Here is a 15,946-nt window from a genome sequence, read left to right as displayed (position 1 = left end):
GGTGATTGTCGTGCTACGCATGCAATCTCAGACTCTAATGAAAACAACACATGCTTAACTTGGGAGATCTTATGTTGGGTCAATTAACTCAACTGTAAAATAATATTGCACATCCTCCGTGAAAATCCATCCGTTTCCAAGATGAGGATGTCCAAGAATACACCAAGACGTGCTCAGGACCTTCAGGGGACTCATCGGTGTCCCTCAAATGTGCCAAAAACTCCTAGCCATCCTTGCATTAAACAGCTGGGAAAAAAAGAAGAAAATCAGGCATTTTTTAATATTTGGGCCACTAACTCTAACCCTAATGGTTTATGGACCCCACCCACACCCTAAGTACTCATAAAAAAGCGATTAATTAGGATCCCAGCCTCACTACGAACCAATATCAAGTTTCAACAGCATTGAGCAAGGCTTCAAGCTGCAAGTGTTAGAGAAATAGAATAGGAAAAGTGAGAGCAACATCAAAAGTGGGAGCATTAGCCAAATCTTCATCGGTTGAGGGCAAAAATGGTATGTGCCATGAAGGTTCATGTGGTTTCTAAGGCCTTAAATTGCGCTTGGTGGCAGGGGCCATAACAAGGAGCACTCCGAGGGCACTGCCTCTTGACCCTCCTGAAGGCTTCATCCCTAGGCCACCGCCAGCCACTGTCCACAAATCTAGGTCCTTGGTCCCATCATCCATGAGACCTGTCTTCATATCCCCTTATCCCAAGACTCAATGGAACATAGCTGTAAAGTAAAAATATATTGATACAGCATTAGCTACTGATAGATGATATTTCTGGAAGACAAATTGTCAGATGACATGCCCAGTCCATCAAGTTCTCCCCTGTATCATGCCTTCATTTAGTGTGACATCATGGCCTATACTGTTGAGATTAAGGTGTCTCAACCTTTGCAAATCCTAACATTGGCTAATGCATTTATTTATTATCTTATTTATTGCCTACAAATGTCTAGTCGTCTAGTGGGATCCACAGGCTTGGTGGCATCCTACTTGGCGATGACTGTATGACACATATGTTGCACATGTGGAGGTAGGCATCCCACGTGAGGATCTTGACAAGTGTTGGCCTATGACAAAATGGACAAATGGCAGGAGATACCTTTTGCATGGAGAGGGTTATGACGAGTTGTAAGAGGATAAGCTAAAATTAGTCATTTATGACGGATTCTCTTACAACTGTAAGTGTTGTAAGTTATGACAGCTGTAAGAGCGTCAGAGCATCTGTCATACCTCGAAATAATAAATTTTGAGTGCCCAACTTAGGAGGTTTGAATGGGGAGTCATTTGGAGACGTACATGTGTCATTTGCATGTTTTTTGGTGGCCGAAAAATAGGGCCAAACATTATGCACGACCCCATCTTGGTGCTTCATCTAGAAGCTTCCTCTTGAGTTGTATTTCTCTATAAAAGGTAATCTTGAGGAGTGTTAGATGTGTAATGTTTGCAGGTGAAGCGTTGTGTTGCCGGAATTAATCCAGGTTGTGGGTTGTAGTTGTAGACTCCTGTTAAAGAAGTTAAGTGCTGGCATTTGTATTGGAAGAATTTGGTTACTGGAATACAAAGTACTGTGCTTTTTGAGTGTGGGGTTTTTAACCCTAAAGGGTTTTCCCCACGATATATCTTGCGTTCATTGTGTTTATCTTTATGCATGTTTATTTGCTACCTATGAATGTATTTCTATTTCTGTAATAGAAGATTTGTAAAGAAAATTTGTACAATCTCCCTCACTAGATTAGTGTTAGGAAGCGTTATCTGCACCTTAGCTTCCTTTCATATACATGGTTGATAAGGGTTTGTATGATACTCTTTTGTAGGTACGGACATGTTCAATATTTCAACAAAAAGTAAATGGATGCAGTTAAATGTTCAACAAATAAAAGCTTCAATAGCTTTGATATTTCCTAAGCTATTTCCTCTAATCTCGGTGTCTTTTATTATAATATAATTTGGTAACCAATCACAGAAACCCTACAACATGGGGACATTACATCATTGATGATATAAAATTTCTACAAGAAGCATTTCCATTGACCACAATTTCATTCCAAATAGAATGGTCAGTCCAACAATCACAGCATATGGAACATATACCAAGCCAAATGTGGATATACTCATTTTCTAAAAGAAGCATTTCCATTGATCACAATTTCATTCCAAATAGAATGTTCAGTCCACAGTCACAGCTTACAGAACATACAGCGAGCAAAATGTGGACATACTCATTTTCCTATGAATAATTACACCTTTCTATACTCCATCTCCTTGCTAGATCTTACAACATTGCATGGATGTTCAAACATTTGGGGAGGACATGTATGGAACAGATGTCTCAAAAAGTAAACTAGTGGAACTATACAAAATTAAGAGATTTGAAAAATAGAATGCTCTAAAACATGGAATAATTTGAATATAAAATATATATTAAAAGCGAAATACTATCAAATCCTTCTAAGTACCTAATGGTCTGAAAAGGCCATTAAACAGTTCTCATAGCAATGATATTTACAGGGGCAAGACACACGTAACCAAATATAAATTTTAACACAACCTAATAGTCTCAAGAGTCCTGCGAAATATGATCATGAAAGGTGAATCTTTGAGAATAAGAGCTAACGTTGCTTTACTTATTGCCTGATTCATTCTCAGTTTTCAAAAATTAGATGTGAAGTCAAAGATAACATGCCCTTAACAAATCAAGGGAAGAAAATCTTGACTATGTATTTAGTTCAGAGGATTATAAACTTTATATTTATGGTCATCAAAATGGTTTCCAGAGGGCTGAAATTGAAACTAATACATAATAGAAACAACTTGCAGCTACAGAAGAAGACGATCAGCTAGATACCAAGAATGCATGGCAAGGCCACCAAAAGACAGCAAGTTTGCCAGCGATGATAAGCCATGAATCATGCCAAACTTTTTGTTTATTTCTGCCAATTTCGGATTACGCTTTGCTACTTCGTGGTTCTTTGTCAATCCCACCTCATTTCCAATATTTTCCTCTCGTTCAATCTTGTGTCTGGCCCTCATCATCTGCAGGAAGGAATTTAATTCAATTTTCCAACATCAGAAACTGCAAAAGAAAATACATTTGAGACAAATCGTATAGCTTTACTTACTATATGTGTGTGTGTGTGGTTGGGGGAGGAGGTGGGCGGGGTAACCAAAATGCATTATAAATATCGATGTAAAGATCCCAATTCCTTAATTTGACATGAATTCAGAGTCACGATTCTCATGAATTTCATGTGATATGTAAAATTGTTAAGAACAGAAAATGGTAGCAAACAACTCAATCATATGCACAAAGACCCAAAAGAATTTAATAGTAGACAGAAAAGAAGTGCAGCTCAATCATATGCATTGTGCCAAGGCACAGTGACATGAATCTAGGATATTCTCAGAAGCACCCAAATATCTTTATTGCTAGGTCCAAATCACTCTGCTTCACAATGCAGATATTAAAATTTTAATTTTTAGCTGGCAAGGCTGATGATTCAACTGATAACCGGATATGCTGTCCCATGAAGAGGGATAACCTTCTACTTTTGACGAACAGATTGTTCCTTGCACTTTAGAAAATGAGAAACGGGAAGAAATGGAACTTGTTCTTAAAATCTAGAGTACTGATTCTTTTAACCAGAGGGTTCAAATGACTGCTGAAATGGAACAGGAAGATTTGAAATACCCACTCAACGATTTTTAAAGAATAATTTTCTAAAATGGCAAGCTCCATTTAATGGTTTTTGACTGATGATTTTTTAATATACAGATTTGAATGCCTGTTGCTATGGAATTGTAGCAGTAAACATGAAATTTGAACATGAACATGCCCATTTTATTGCAAATCACTCCAAAATTCTATCAGTAAGTCCTGCCAAGAAACTTTCGGCAGACCCCCTTCCAAGCAATCATTACAATATCAGGATAGTTAAGCGCACAGCTTGAGTGTAGATAAATTTTCCAACAAACGGTACAAACTTAGGACCAGATGCCAGTCATCCGTGATGCCCAAGGATCTAATCTAATTAATAAAGGAATCTTTTCCCAACTCTACGATTTAACAAAGATTGTGTACCTAGGAAGAGGTGGCCCTCACCCGCACCACCTTCTCCCGAGTGGGATTGGTTTGTGCAATATTCGGGAGTGCTGAAGCCATAGCAGGTAATTGTTTTTTGAGACCTTTGGCTTTCAGTTAGGATAACAGATTAGAGGGGTTTTATTTGAGATGGGAAAATAGGGGGTCTATTATCAGCATACTGAAAACATAGTGTTTTTGTGACGCCCCTGCACTGTTAAAACTTGTTCTTTGGGATTGGGCCTTTAGTTTATGTTTTAATGGAAATCCCTTTTTGTTACCCTCCTAGCTTAAATGCATTTTGTAATCCTTTCTGCTGAATCTCTGTTTCTAAAAGGATATCTACTGTTTTTATTACTGCAATGTAAACTATAAAGTAGGCTATGAACTGTTCCAGAACAGGTGGATGTGTTTTTTGGTCATTGAATTATTCTTGCTGCTGTTTCTGGATTCGATTGTGTGTGTTTTTGCATCAACATCTCGGATCACACTATGTGTTCTATCATAAGAGAGTTCAAGGAGTAGAAAGTCAATTTCACAGAGCAGAAAATTTTCTACTCATCCCGATGATGGATCACACACAATCAAATCCAGTAAGGGCAATAAGAATCAGTATAGATTGTGGAAAATTGATATCATTCATTGAATTATTTTCAGGACTACAGTTTTTAAAGTTCATCCTACTTGAGGTATTTTATTTTAAAGCTGGTAGGAAAAGAATATTTTTTTAGATTTTTCAATACAGAAGAGAAGAAGTGGCCAAACAAACAAATATATTCATCCACAACCAATCAATCATTATTTTGTATGAGAGCCACTTCCATTGTTGCATGACCACCATTAGCAGAAGGGGATTGTGACAATAAGCCCAACGTACATGATACATGACTCCCTTATGCCTCAACACAAACAACAAAACAACAAATCTCATGTTTCACAACATTAGGATATTTCCATTCCTGTGTCCTAAACATGACCTAGAACTTTGTAAACATTTGTATCTAGTGGAAATACAGCTAAGTCTTTCTGATACTCCCAAGAGAGAGGAAAGGCGTGAATAAACTTACATCCATTGTCATCGGCATGAAAATGAATATATTGGTGAGAGTAAACACCAGAGAAGATACCAGCAACCCCGTTTGAAATTTTTCCACAGAAGAGGCAGAAGCCCAGGGATGCATCAGACTGAATGCTGCAAGGCAAATTGCCCCACACACAGCTACCATAGAAAAGTAGGCAGGAAACATTTTTCCTTGCAGATTACCAAACTGATGCCTAGGCAGTGTCCTGCATCCAAAAATTAATGTGAGGATAGGTTTTGAAACACCGCTCTTTCCACAAAAGAAACAATAGCACTGTAAAAAAATGAATTGGGTTTTACCTGAACATGATGATCCCACCAATGAAGGTTACCCACAGTGCTGATCCCCAAGCTGTGGCAAAACTCAGCAAATGGGCCAATTTCAATGCTACAGCAAAATACCCTCCAACTGCTGCAGAGGGTCCCGCTTGACCTGCAGATTTTGATCCAAACGTTTCTGGAGATACCACTATGCCGAGAGCTAGAAATACAACCATCACGACAAAACGAGTTAACCAGGCCATTTTCGTAGCTCCTAAAATCCAATACCCAATTCAATGAGGAGGAAATAAATAGTAGTCAGTATGGCGTTAAACCTCCTACTCGCCACCCAATCTTGAATTAATTTCTAACCATACTTCTTGCCATTGAATTACAAAGTCTTTTTCCATAAGCTGCTTTTCTACGGCTATTATGTAGTTCCAAACACAGAAAGGGATATATTTCTAATCTTCAACTACCACGTGGAATTACAAGGATGCATTTTTCTTCATTCAATTGGGAAAAAAAGGGTGCATTTTTGTTACAGAGAAGTGCTCCGGAAAATATTCTTGTTTTGTCGCATGTTACAAGAGCATTCTTTTTATTTGTCTTAACAAATAAATATTATAAAGTTTTATCTTCTTAATAAATTTCTCTCGTTTATGAATCACAATTTTGTAATCACAGCAATTTTTTCATCCAATTTTTATTTCTTTAATTGCAAATTTAAAGTAATAATAAAATATAAATTAAACTAGCAATAGCATCTTGGTGTGCAATGGGTATGTCGAAGAGGTATGGAAAGTCAATTAGGGCAAAATTGGTCTATTTTTTGCATTAATTTGTGTACTACATGGGGTCGATCGATCGGCCATGATGTTGTTTGTGTAACAAAGGTCTCAATGGAGAAGTGATAGATTCAAATGAACTATGCATCTACTTACAAGGATCCAATCATAATTAAAACCAAATCTTTCAATCGAGAAGATAATCAAAATTCATTACCAATATGCTCATGTTATGTTTGCAATAAAGTGAGAGGGAAATAAAGATAGAGATAGAGATATAAATAGGAAGAGATAGAGGCTGTCAGAGCATAAGAGAGATGGGTAAAGAGATAGAGATAGAGAAGAATATAGAAGTATAGATAGAGCTAAAAATAAAGATGGAGAAAGAGGAGAGCAAGATGGAGAGACAAAGAAAGAGGAGGAAGATAGAGAGAAGAAAAGAGATATGCAAAGATACAAGGAGGGAGAGGAGAGAAGAATATATAGGGATAGAAGAGAAAAATAAATAGAGGGAGAGAGGGGGGGAGATATGGAGACAAAGGGATAGAGGAAAGAAAAAATTTAGACAGAGGAAAATAGATATAGGTATAGGTATAGGTATAGGTATAAAAAGAGGAAGGAGAGAGAGAGAAGGATAGATGGATGGATAGGGAAGACATGTCTAGAGATGGAGGAAAGAGAGGAAGGTAGAGGTAGAGATGAAGATAGAGCAAGAGAGGAAGAGGGAAAAATAGATAGAGAGAAAGAGAGAGGTAGAGAGAGATAAATATAGAAAGATATGGGGTAGAGGGGTGGCCATAGAGAGGAAGAGATAGAGAGATTTATAAAGGAAGAGAGAGAGATAGAAATATATATAGATGGTGAGATAGACTAGTAGAGAGATGTATAAGGATATATAGAGAGAGAGGGAGAGGGAGAGATATAAAGAGATGAAAAAATAAAGAGAGCTAGAGATAGAGAAATAGAGATGGAGAGAGGGTGAGAGAAGTAGGGGGAGATAGAAGGAGAGATAGACATATATTGGAAGGGAAAATGAAATATATATAGATATACACGAAGAGAAAGGGAGAGAGAGAGATAGAAAAAATAGATAGATAGATAGATAGATGGATAGGGAGGGAATGAGGGAGGGAGAAATGATGAGAAATAGAGAGGAGGGGATGTAGAGAGAGGGAGGGCCCATATATATCTATAGAGAGATATGGAGAGGGATAGGGAAAGAGATAGAGAGATAAGGAGAGAGATGGGGAGATAAGGAGATAGTGTTGGCAACAAGGAGCAAACTAAGAGGGGGGTGAATCAATTTGCTCACAAACTCTACACAACTCAAAATTAAATTCAAATGTGATAATTAGCAATGAAAGTACAAATCAACGCCACATTAATAACACACATGACACCAAGATTTTTGATGTAGAAAACCCGGTTAAGGGAAAAACCACGGTGGGAACCTACCCACAATGAGATAATACCCTATTAGAAGTAAATGAAATATTACAATGGGTAATGCACACACATTTAGGCACACTACCTAAAGCTCACTGCTCAAATCACAAAACAAGAAGCGCTACAACCCTGAGGAAGACTCGTTGTCTTACAAAAACATTCAGATTACATCCAGAGGATCATGAACTAATAAAATAGCATCTCCTCATGCCTAGTTATAGTTCCGATTAAGCATAGTCTGATCTTCTCTACCACACTTCCGAAAGATCAAAACACTTGTTCGCACACTTACTCGATCACACACTCGCAAATACTATGCAGATACATCTCACACATGATTATTACATTTATTTATACAAGTCATCAACCTATATTTCAAGGTCAGCTCAACCCTCAACACAAATTACAAAAATGTGACCTCACACGCTACAACAATACATGTGGACTAAAACAATGTCAGCTAAGACATGGTCTGGACCTAAATCAACACCGCACGCAAGAAACACCTCCAAGAATTATGCCTCAAACATTCGCAACACGCTACAATCACCATGAATGTCGCATAACACGAAGAACACCACCGGATCAAGAAAATGATCAATAACACGCACACAGTCAATGTGGACCATCAACATGGATAGAACACGATCCAGAAACATCCACAATCATCATGAATTACACTAGCAACAACCACAACATCACCACATACTAGAATCTTCATCATCAATATATCGAACCTCAAGAACATCAACTATACTGACTGTCAAACTGAAAGATTCACTTGTGAACCTCCAAATCATGAACCATCTAAATTGAGGACACATATGAACGTCCCAAACACTCTGCCAAATTCACAAACCAAGATATTGCAATTATGGAGCAATGCAGAGAAGAAATCAAAATATTGAACAACTAAAAAACAATTGCAATATCGGACCTCATAACTCGATCAAATCATCATGTGAGCCATTGAAACTTTAGCTGAATCAACTAGAAATACTTATCTCAAAACCCATTAAACCGCAACAACTCATCTGCAAGACACTAGCCAAACCAACTTATTTAATTTGACTACAACACTGGAATACATAGAAGAATATGTTGGAATCAATGACAACACATTATTCCAACAAACTTCTCATCTATATCTAACAGATAGAGGTAGAGAAAGATATGGATATAAAGAGATAGAGAGAGGGAAAATAGATTAATTGATAGAGAGGGGGAGTGATTGATATAGATAGAGAGAAATATAGATAGACAAAGAGTGATAGGAAGAAAGATATATATATATATATATATATATATATATATATATATATATATTGTACAAGAGAGGTGGAGTGAATAAGAGATAGAGAGAGAAGTGGAGATAATGATATATAGATATAGAGAGGGAGAGATATATGGAGATAGAGATAAAGAGGGAAATAATGAGAGATGAAGAAGGTGACAAAGATGAGTAATGGAGAGAAGGATTTAGAGAGAGGGAGAGAGATAGGAAGGGGGAAAATAGATAGATAGATATATAGATAGAGATAGAAATAGGGAGGGAGAAACATGCAATTTGTATGCATTAGAGAAAGGAGAAGTTGAGAGATATAAAAGGAGGGAATGATGGGTTGAGGAGAGAGAGAGAGAGAGAGAGAGAGAGAGAGAGAATATAAATTGAAAATTTGGGGTGAGAGAGAGGAGGAGATGGAAGGAGATAGAAAGAGGGAGAAGGAGAAATAGAAATAGAAATATGGATATAATGAGAGAGGAGCAGATAGAAAGATAGAAAGATAAAAAAATATAAGAAATGCTATATAGAGAGGTAGACAAGGATATAAAGATATTAGGGGGTAAAAGTACAGATTTGTGTCGCACTTGGGGCTAACCCAAGGGATTCGGTCGGAAGTGTTCTAGTAGGAACGCTTCCAGCCAGACCAATGTGGCAGCCACGCAGCACTAGCGTGGCAACAAGGTTCCAATTGAGAGATATAAAAGGAGGGAATGATGGGTTGAGGAGAGAGAGAGAGAGAGAGAGAGAGAGAGAGAGCATATAAATTGAAAATTTGGGGTGAGAGAGAGGAGGAGATGGAAGGAGATAGAAAGAGGGAGAAGGAGAAATAGAAATAGAAATATGGAAATAATGAGAGAGGAGCAGATAGAAAGATAGAAAGATAAAAAAATATAAGAAATGCTATATAGAGAGGTAGACAAGGATATAAAGATATTAGGGGGTAAAAGTACATATTTGTGTCGCACTTGGGGCTAACCCAAGGGATTCGGTCGGAAGTGTTCTAGTAGGAACACTTCCAACCGGACCAATGTGGCAGCCACACAGCACTAGCGTGGCAACAGGGTTCCGGTTGGACACCCCTTGCCCAATATAAGTTGCGAAATAGTCGTAACCCCTCATTTTTCATTGATGGGCTTACTAAGCAACGACTGAGGAGATCATAGGGGTGGGGATCCAGTCAGAAGCATTTCGGGGGTAAGTATTTTTTAATTTTGTTTTTGTTTTTTAAAATGCATTAATAGTAAAATATTAATTTTTTTTTTTTTCATAAAAAAATTTGTATAGTTTATTTGTTTTTAGTTGTTTACCTTTTTAATTCTTAATAATATTTTAGCTTTAATTTTTTTAAATGTTTAATAATTCATTTTTTTGATCGGTAATTGGCTGAAGACTGAATAGCTTTTGACTGGAGCTATGAACCAGTGGGGACATAGTAGGGGCCCCCATCCCCATTACATATCTTTGATTTATTATTATTATTATTATTATTATGTTTGATTAGATTGACCCCAAGACCTTCCCCATCCTATGGAAGGCCAAGAGTTACAACCTAGAATTCCACTTCAGATGTCCCTATTGGGAATTGAACTTGGGTCTCTACAGTGAGAACCCAATGTTTTAACCAGTTAAGCTCAACCCCTTGGACATGTTTAATAATATATTAGTTTTTAACATTTAAATGATTTTTTTTATTGGTTAATTAGTTAAATAAATTTGGCATGCACATACACATACACACAACACCTTAGGACAAGATTACTTAAGTACTTAAATGGTTAATTACTTAAATAAATGTGACATACACATAAATACATACACCTTAGGACACCTGAACACATACTAGAACAATTGAAGACACTATTAAACCATGAATGATCCTTTAATACATCTTAAAACATATTTTGACCCAATTTAGCATCCTTACATGTATAACATATAAGACCCCAGACAATACAATAAGACCCCTTAAGATCTATTTTGACTGTAATGACCTCTTATGATTGTAATAAAGCATAATAATACCTTAATAGATAATACCTTATGACTCATAATGACCCCTTAAGACCCAATTTGACCCCATAGGACCCAATAGTGCCCTAAGGGGTCATGTGTGGTCCTAAGGTGTTACGTATGTGTTTTAACACATGCGTGACCCCTTAGGAGCACATATCACCCCTTGTAACATCCTAGTTTATATAACATACCCCTTATGACCCAATAGCATGCACACCGTACACACTAAGATGCTAAAGGGGTCATATGTGGTCCTAAGTGATCACAGATGTTCTCTAACACATGTGTGACCCATTAGCACTACATTTGAACCTTATAGCATCCTAGTGTGAATAATGTACCCCTTAGGACCCAATTTGATTGTGTAGGACCCAATAGTGTCCTAAGGGGTCATATGTGGTCTTAAGGAGTCATGCATGTGTTCTAACACATGTGACCTCTTAGGAGCACATATGACCCATTGTAGCATCCTAGTTTATATAACATACCCCTTATGACCCAATAGCATGGACAACGTACACAATAGGATGTTATAAGGGGTCATATGTGGTCCTAAGTGGTCATGCATGTGTTCTAACACATGTGTGACCACTTAGGACCACATATGACCCCTTATAGCATCCTAGTATGTATAATGTACCCCTTAGGACCCAATAGTGTCCTAAAGGGTCATATGTGGTCCTAAGGGGTGATATGTGTTCTAACACATGCGTAACCCCTTAGGACCACATATGACCCCTTGTAACATCCTAGTTTATATAACATACCCCATATGACCCAATAGTATGCACAACATACACATTAGGATGCTATAAGGGGTCATATGTGGTCCTAAGGGGTCACGCATGTGTTAGAACACTTGTGTGACCCCTTAGGAGCACAGATGACCCATTGTAACATCCTAGTTTATATAACATACCCCTTATGACCCAATAACATGCACAACATACACACTAGAATGCTATAAGGGATCATATGTGGTCCTAAGTAGTCACACATGCATGACCCCTTAGCAACACATATGACCCTTATAGCATCATAGTGTGTATAATGTACCCCTTAGGACCCAATTTGACCCCATTGGACCCAATAGTGTCCTAAGGGGTCATACATGGTCCTAAGGGGTCACACATGTGTTATAACACATGTGTGACCACTTAGGACCACATATGATCCCTTGTAACATCCTAGTTTATACAACATACCCCTTATGACCCATTAGAATGCACAATGTGCACACTAGGATACTATAAGGGGTCATGTGTGGTCCTAAGGGGTCACACATGTATTCTAACACGTGTGACCCCTTGGGACCATGTATGACCCCTTATAGCATCCTAGTGTGTATAATGTACCCCTTAAGACCCAATTTGACCCCATGGGACCCAATAGCATCCTAGTTTATATAACATACCCCTTATGACCCAATAGCATACATAAGGTACACACTAGGATGCTATAAAGGGTCATATGTGGTGCTAAGGGGTCATGCATGTGTTATAACACATGTGTGACCCCTTAGGACCACATATGACCCCTTATAGAAGATCCTAGTGTGCATAATGTATCCCTTAAGACCCAATTTGACCCCATAGGACCCAATAGTGTCCTAAGGGGTCATATAGGGTCCTAAGGGGTCATGCATGTGTTCTAACACATGCGTGACCCCTTAGGACCACATATGACCCCTTGTAACATCCTAATTTATATAACATATGGTCCCTTATGACCCAATAGAATGTAATATACACACTGGGATTCTATAAGGGGTCATATGTGGTCCTAAGGGGTCACACGTGTTCTAACACATGCATGACCCCTTAGCACCACATATGACCCCTTATAGAATCCTAGTGAGTATAATATACCCCTTGGGACCCAATTTGACCCTATAGGATCCAATAGTGTCCTAAGGGGTCATATGTGGTCCTAAGGGTTCACGCATGTGCTAGAACACATGCGTGACCCCTTGTAACATCCTAGTTTTTATAACATACCCCTTATGACCTAATAGCATGCACAACATACACACTAGGATGTTATAAGGGGTCATATGTGGTCCTAAGTAGTCACACATGTGTTCTAACACATGCATGAACCCTTAGCACCATATATGACCCCTCATAGCATCATAGTGTGTTGTGCCCCTTAGGACCCAATTTGACCCCATAGGACCCAATAGTGTCCTAAGGGGTCACGCATGTGTTCCCCTTAGGACCACATATGATCCCTTGTAAAATCCTAGTTTATATAACATACCCCTTATGACCCAATATAATGCACAATTTTCACAGTAGGATGCTATAAGGGGTCATATGTGGTCCTAAGGGGTCACACATGTGTGACCCCTTAGGACCACATATGACCTCTTATAGCATCCTAGTGTGTATAATGTACCCCTTATGACCCAATTTGACCCCATAGGACCCAATAGAATCCTAGTTTATATAACATACCCCTTATGACCCAATAGCATGCACAACATACACACTAGGATGCTATAAGGGGGTATATGTGGTGCTAAGGTGTCACACATCTGTTCTAACATAAGTGTGACCCCTTAGGACCACATATGACCCCTTAGAACAGATCTTGGTGTGTATAATGTACTCCTTAAGACCGAATTTGAACCCATAGGACCCAATAGTGTCCTAAGGGATCATATAGGGTCCTAAACATGTGTTCTAACACATGCGTGACCCCTTGTAACATCATAATTTATATAACATATGGTCCCTTATAACCCAATATAATGTAATCTAACCACTAGGATTCTATAAGGGTTCATATGTGGTGCTAAGGGGTAACACATACTTGACCCCATAACACCACATATGACCCCTTATAGCATCCTAATGTGTATAATGTACCCCTTACTTGACCCAATTTGACCACATAGGATCCAATAGTGTCATAAGGGGTCATATGTGGTCCTAAGGGGTCACACATGTGTTCTAACACATGCATGACCCCTTAAGACTACATATGACCCTTATAGCATCCCAGTGTGTATAATGTACCCCTTAGAACCCAATAGGACCCAATAGTGTCCTATGGGGTCATATGTGGTCCTAAGGGGTCACACATGTGTTCTAACCCACATGTGTGACCCCTTAGGACCACATATGATCCCTTGTAACATCCTAGTTTATATAACATGCCCCTTATGACCCAATAGAATGCAAAGTGTACACACTAGGATTCTATAAGAGGTCATATGTTGTCCTAAGGGGTCAATCATGTGTTATAACACATGTGTGACCCCTTAGGACCACATATGACCCCTTATAGCATCCTAGTGTGTATAATGTACCCCTTAGGACCCAATTTGACCCCATAGGACCCAATAGAATCCTAGTTTATATAACATACCCCTTATGACCCAATAGAATGCACAACGTACACACTAGGATGCTATAAGGGGTCATATGTGGTGCTAAGGGGTTACACGTGTGTTCTAACACATGTGTGACCCCTTAGGACCACATATGACCCCTTATAGCATATGTGGTCCTAACACACGTGTGACCCCTTAGCACCACATATGGGCCCTTATAGCATCTTAGTGTGTATAATATACCCCTTAAGACCCAATTTGACCCCATAGGACCCAATAGTGTCCTAAGGGGTCATATGTGGTCCTAAGGGGTCACACATGCTTATATTTCTTTTTATGATTAAATATCTTTTTTATATCTTATTTTATGAACTTAAATATGTTTAAAATGTTGAAAATGCATGTATATGTATTTAAATTTCTTTTTATATCTTTATATGTTCATATGCACTTAAAATAATGAAAATGTATGTTTATGTGTAAATTTCTTTTTATATATATTTATATATGTTTAAATATGTTTGAAATGATGAAAATGCATGTAAATTAGACATATATTTTTTGAAAAATTGCACTTTATTTTGTCCTATAGTTTTTAGATTAAGAATTTAAATTATGTAATTGTTGTTTATATTTAAGTACAATTTTTTTTAATATAAATTGTAATGTATGTACATACATGCACACATGCAGATATATCTATACATTTCCTATTATCATCATGTCTGATCAGCCTAGTTCACATAACACTGGATCTAAGCTCAGTGTTAATCCAGGAGGGAGTGAGTAGACATCATGTAGGTCTGCAAGAACTCATGAGGATAGGCAACGTCTTTATGTTCAGACAACATAAGCATTACAACATGCTCTAGATCACTTGAACAACACATTGGAAAACACCCCTAACTGTATAAATAAGTAAAGGGGACAGATCATTAAAGAGATGAACTACGTCATATGATTGACGTAGTTGACACTTATAATCTATATGATGAGATTAACACTACTTTATTCTATAGATCCCTTTCACGTAGTGTTTGTGGTACTGTATGTAGACACCTAAAATTATCATATCTAATTAAATAAATATTTTTATTTATTTAATTATATAAGCCTAATTCTTCTATTAATTAAATAAATCTTTATTTATTTAATTAATTCATTTATCCTCTACTAGTCTTATTTCTCATTTAAATAAATACATTTATTTATTTAAATTATCCTTTTCCTAAATTAAATAAATATCTTATTTATTTAATTGATCCCACTTCTACTATTAATTAAATAAATCTTTATTTATTTAATTAATTCATTAGCCTTTTCTACCTATGGCACATGTCATTCATCTCTTAATTCATACACTACCTATCCTCTCATTATTTTATTATTTTCTTTACGTACCCTCTAATCATAGCCGACCTCCTTTTACACCTCTCAATCTTATCCCTCCATTTCATATAGTGTCTTCTATATAAGGAGATGCTTCCTTCATTATCAACCCTACCTGGCTAATTCAATTATGCACTTGACTACACTATGCTTTTCATATGAGATCCTACTTGCAACCACATTCCGTTCTTTGTTGAGCTCTTGTGCACATAAAACTTGAGAGCAAATATATCAAGCAAGATCAATGGAGATAGGAAG

General features: G+C 37.6%; 1 protein-coding gene across 1 annotated transcript; it reads right to left on the bottom strand.

The window, feature by feature from the left end:
• Positions 1–2,613: 2,613 nt before the first annotated feature.
• On the bottom strand, positions 2,614–5,849 carry LOC131042103 (uncharacterized). The gene is made up of 3 exons (XM_057975415.2): positions 5,470–5,849; positions 5,156–5,375; positions 2,614–3,043 (listed from the first exon to the last, which is right to left on the bottom strand). The coding sequence occupies exons 1-3, from the start codon at positions 5,691–5,693 to the stop codon at positions 2,828–2,830; spliced, it is 660 nt and encodes a 219-aa protein (XP_057831398.1). The 5' UTR covers positions 5,694–5,849; the 3' UTR covers positions 2,614–2,827.
• Between the last annotated feature and the right edge of the window lie 10,097 nt (positions 5,850–15,946).

Source organism: Cryptomeria japonica, chromosome 2 (assembly GCF_030272615.1).
Source record: "Cryptomeria japonica chromosome 2, Sugi_1.0, whole genome shotgun sequence".
NCBI lineage: Eukaryota > Viridiplantae > Streptophyta > Pinopsida > Cupressales > Cupressaceae > Cryptomeria > Cryptomeria japonica.
The sequence above is the reverse complement of the archived record's forward strand: the minus strand, read 5'-3'. Positions and strand labels throughout refer to the sequence as shown.

Coding starts and splice junctions, on each gene's coding strand:
- LOC131042103 (XM_057975415.2), bottom strand. CDS start 5,693: ATGGCCTGGTTAACTCGTTTTGTCGTGATGGTTGTATTTCTAGCTCTC. Junction 5,376..5,469: donor GGTGGGATCATCATGTTCAG/GTAAAACCCAAT, acceptor TTTTGGATGCAG/GACACTGCCTAGGCATCAGT. Junction 3,044..5,155: donor TCATGCCGATGACAATGGAT/GTAAGTTTATTC, acceptor TCCTTCCTGCAG/ATGATGAGGGCCAGACACAA.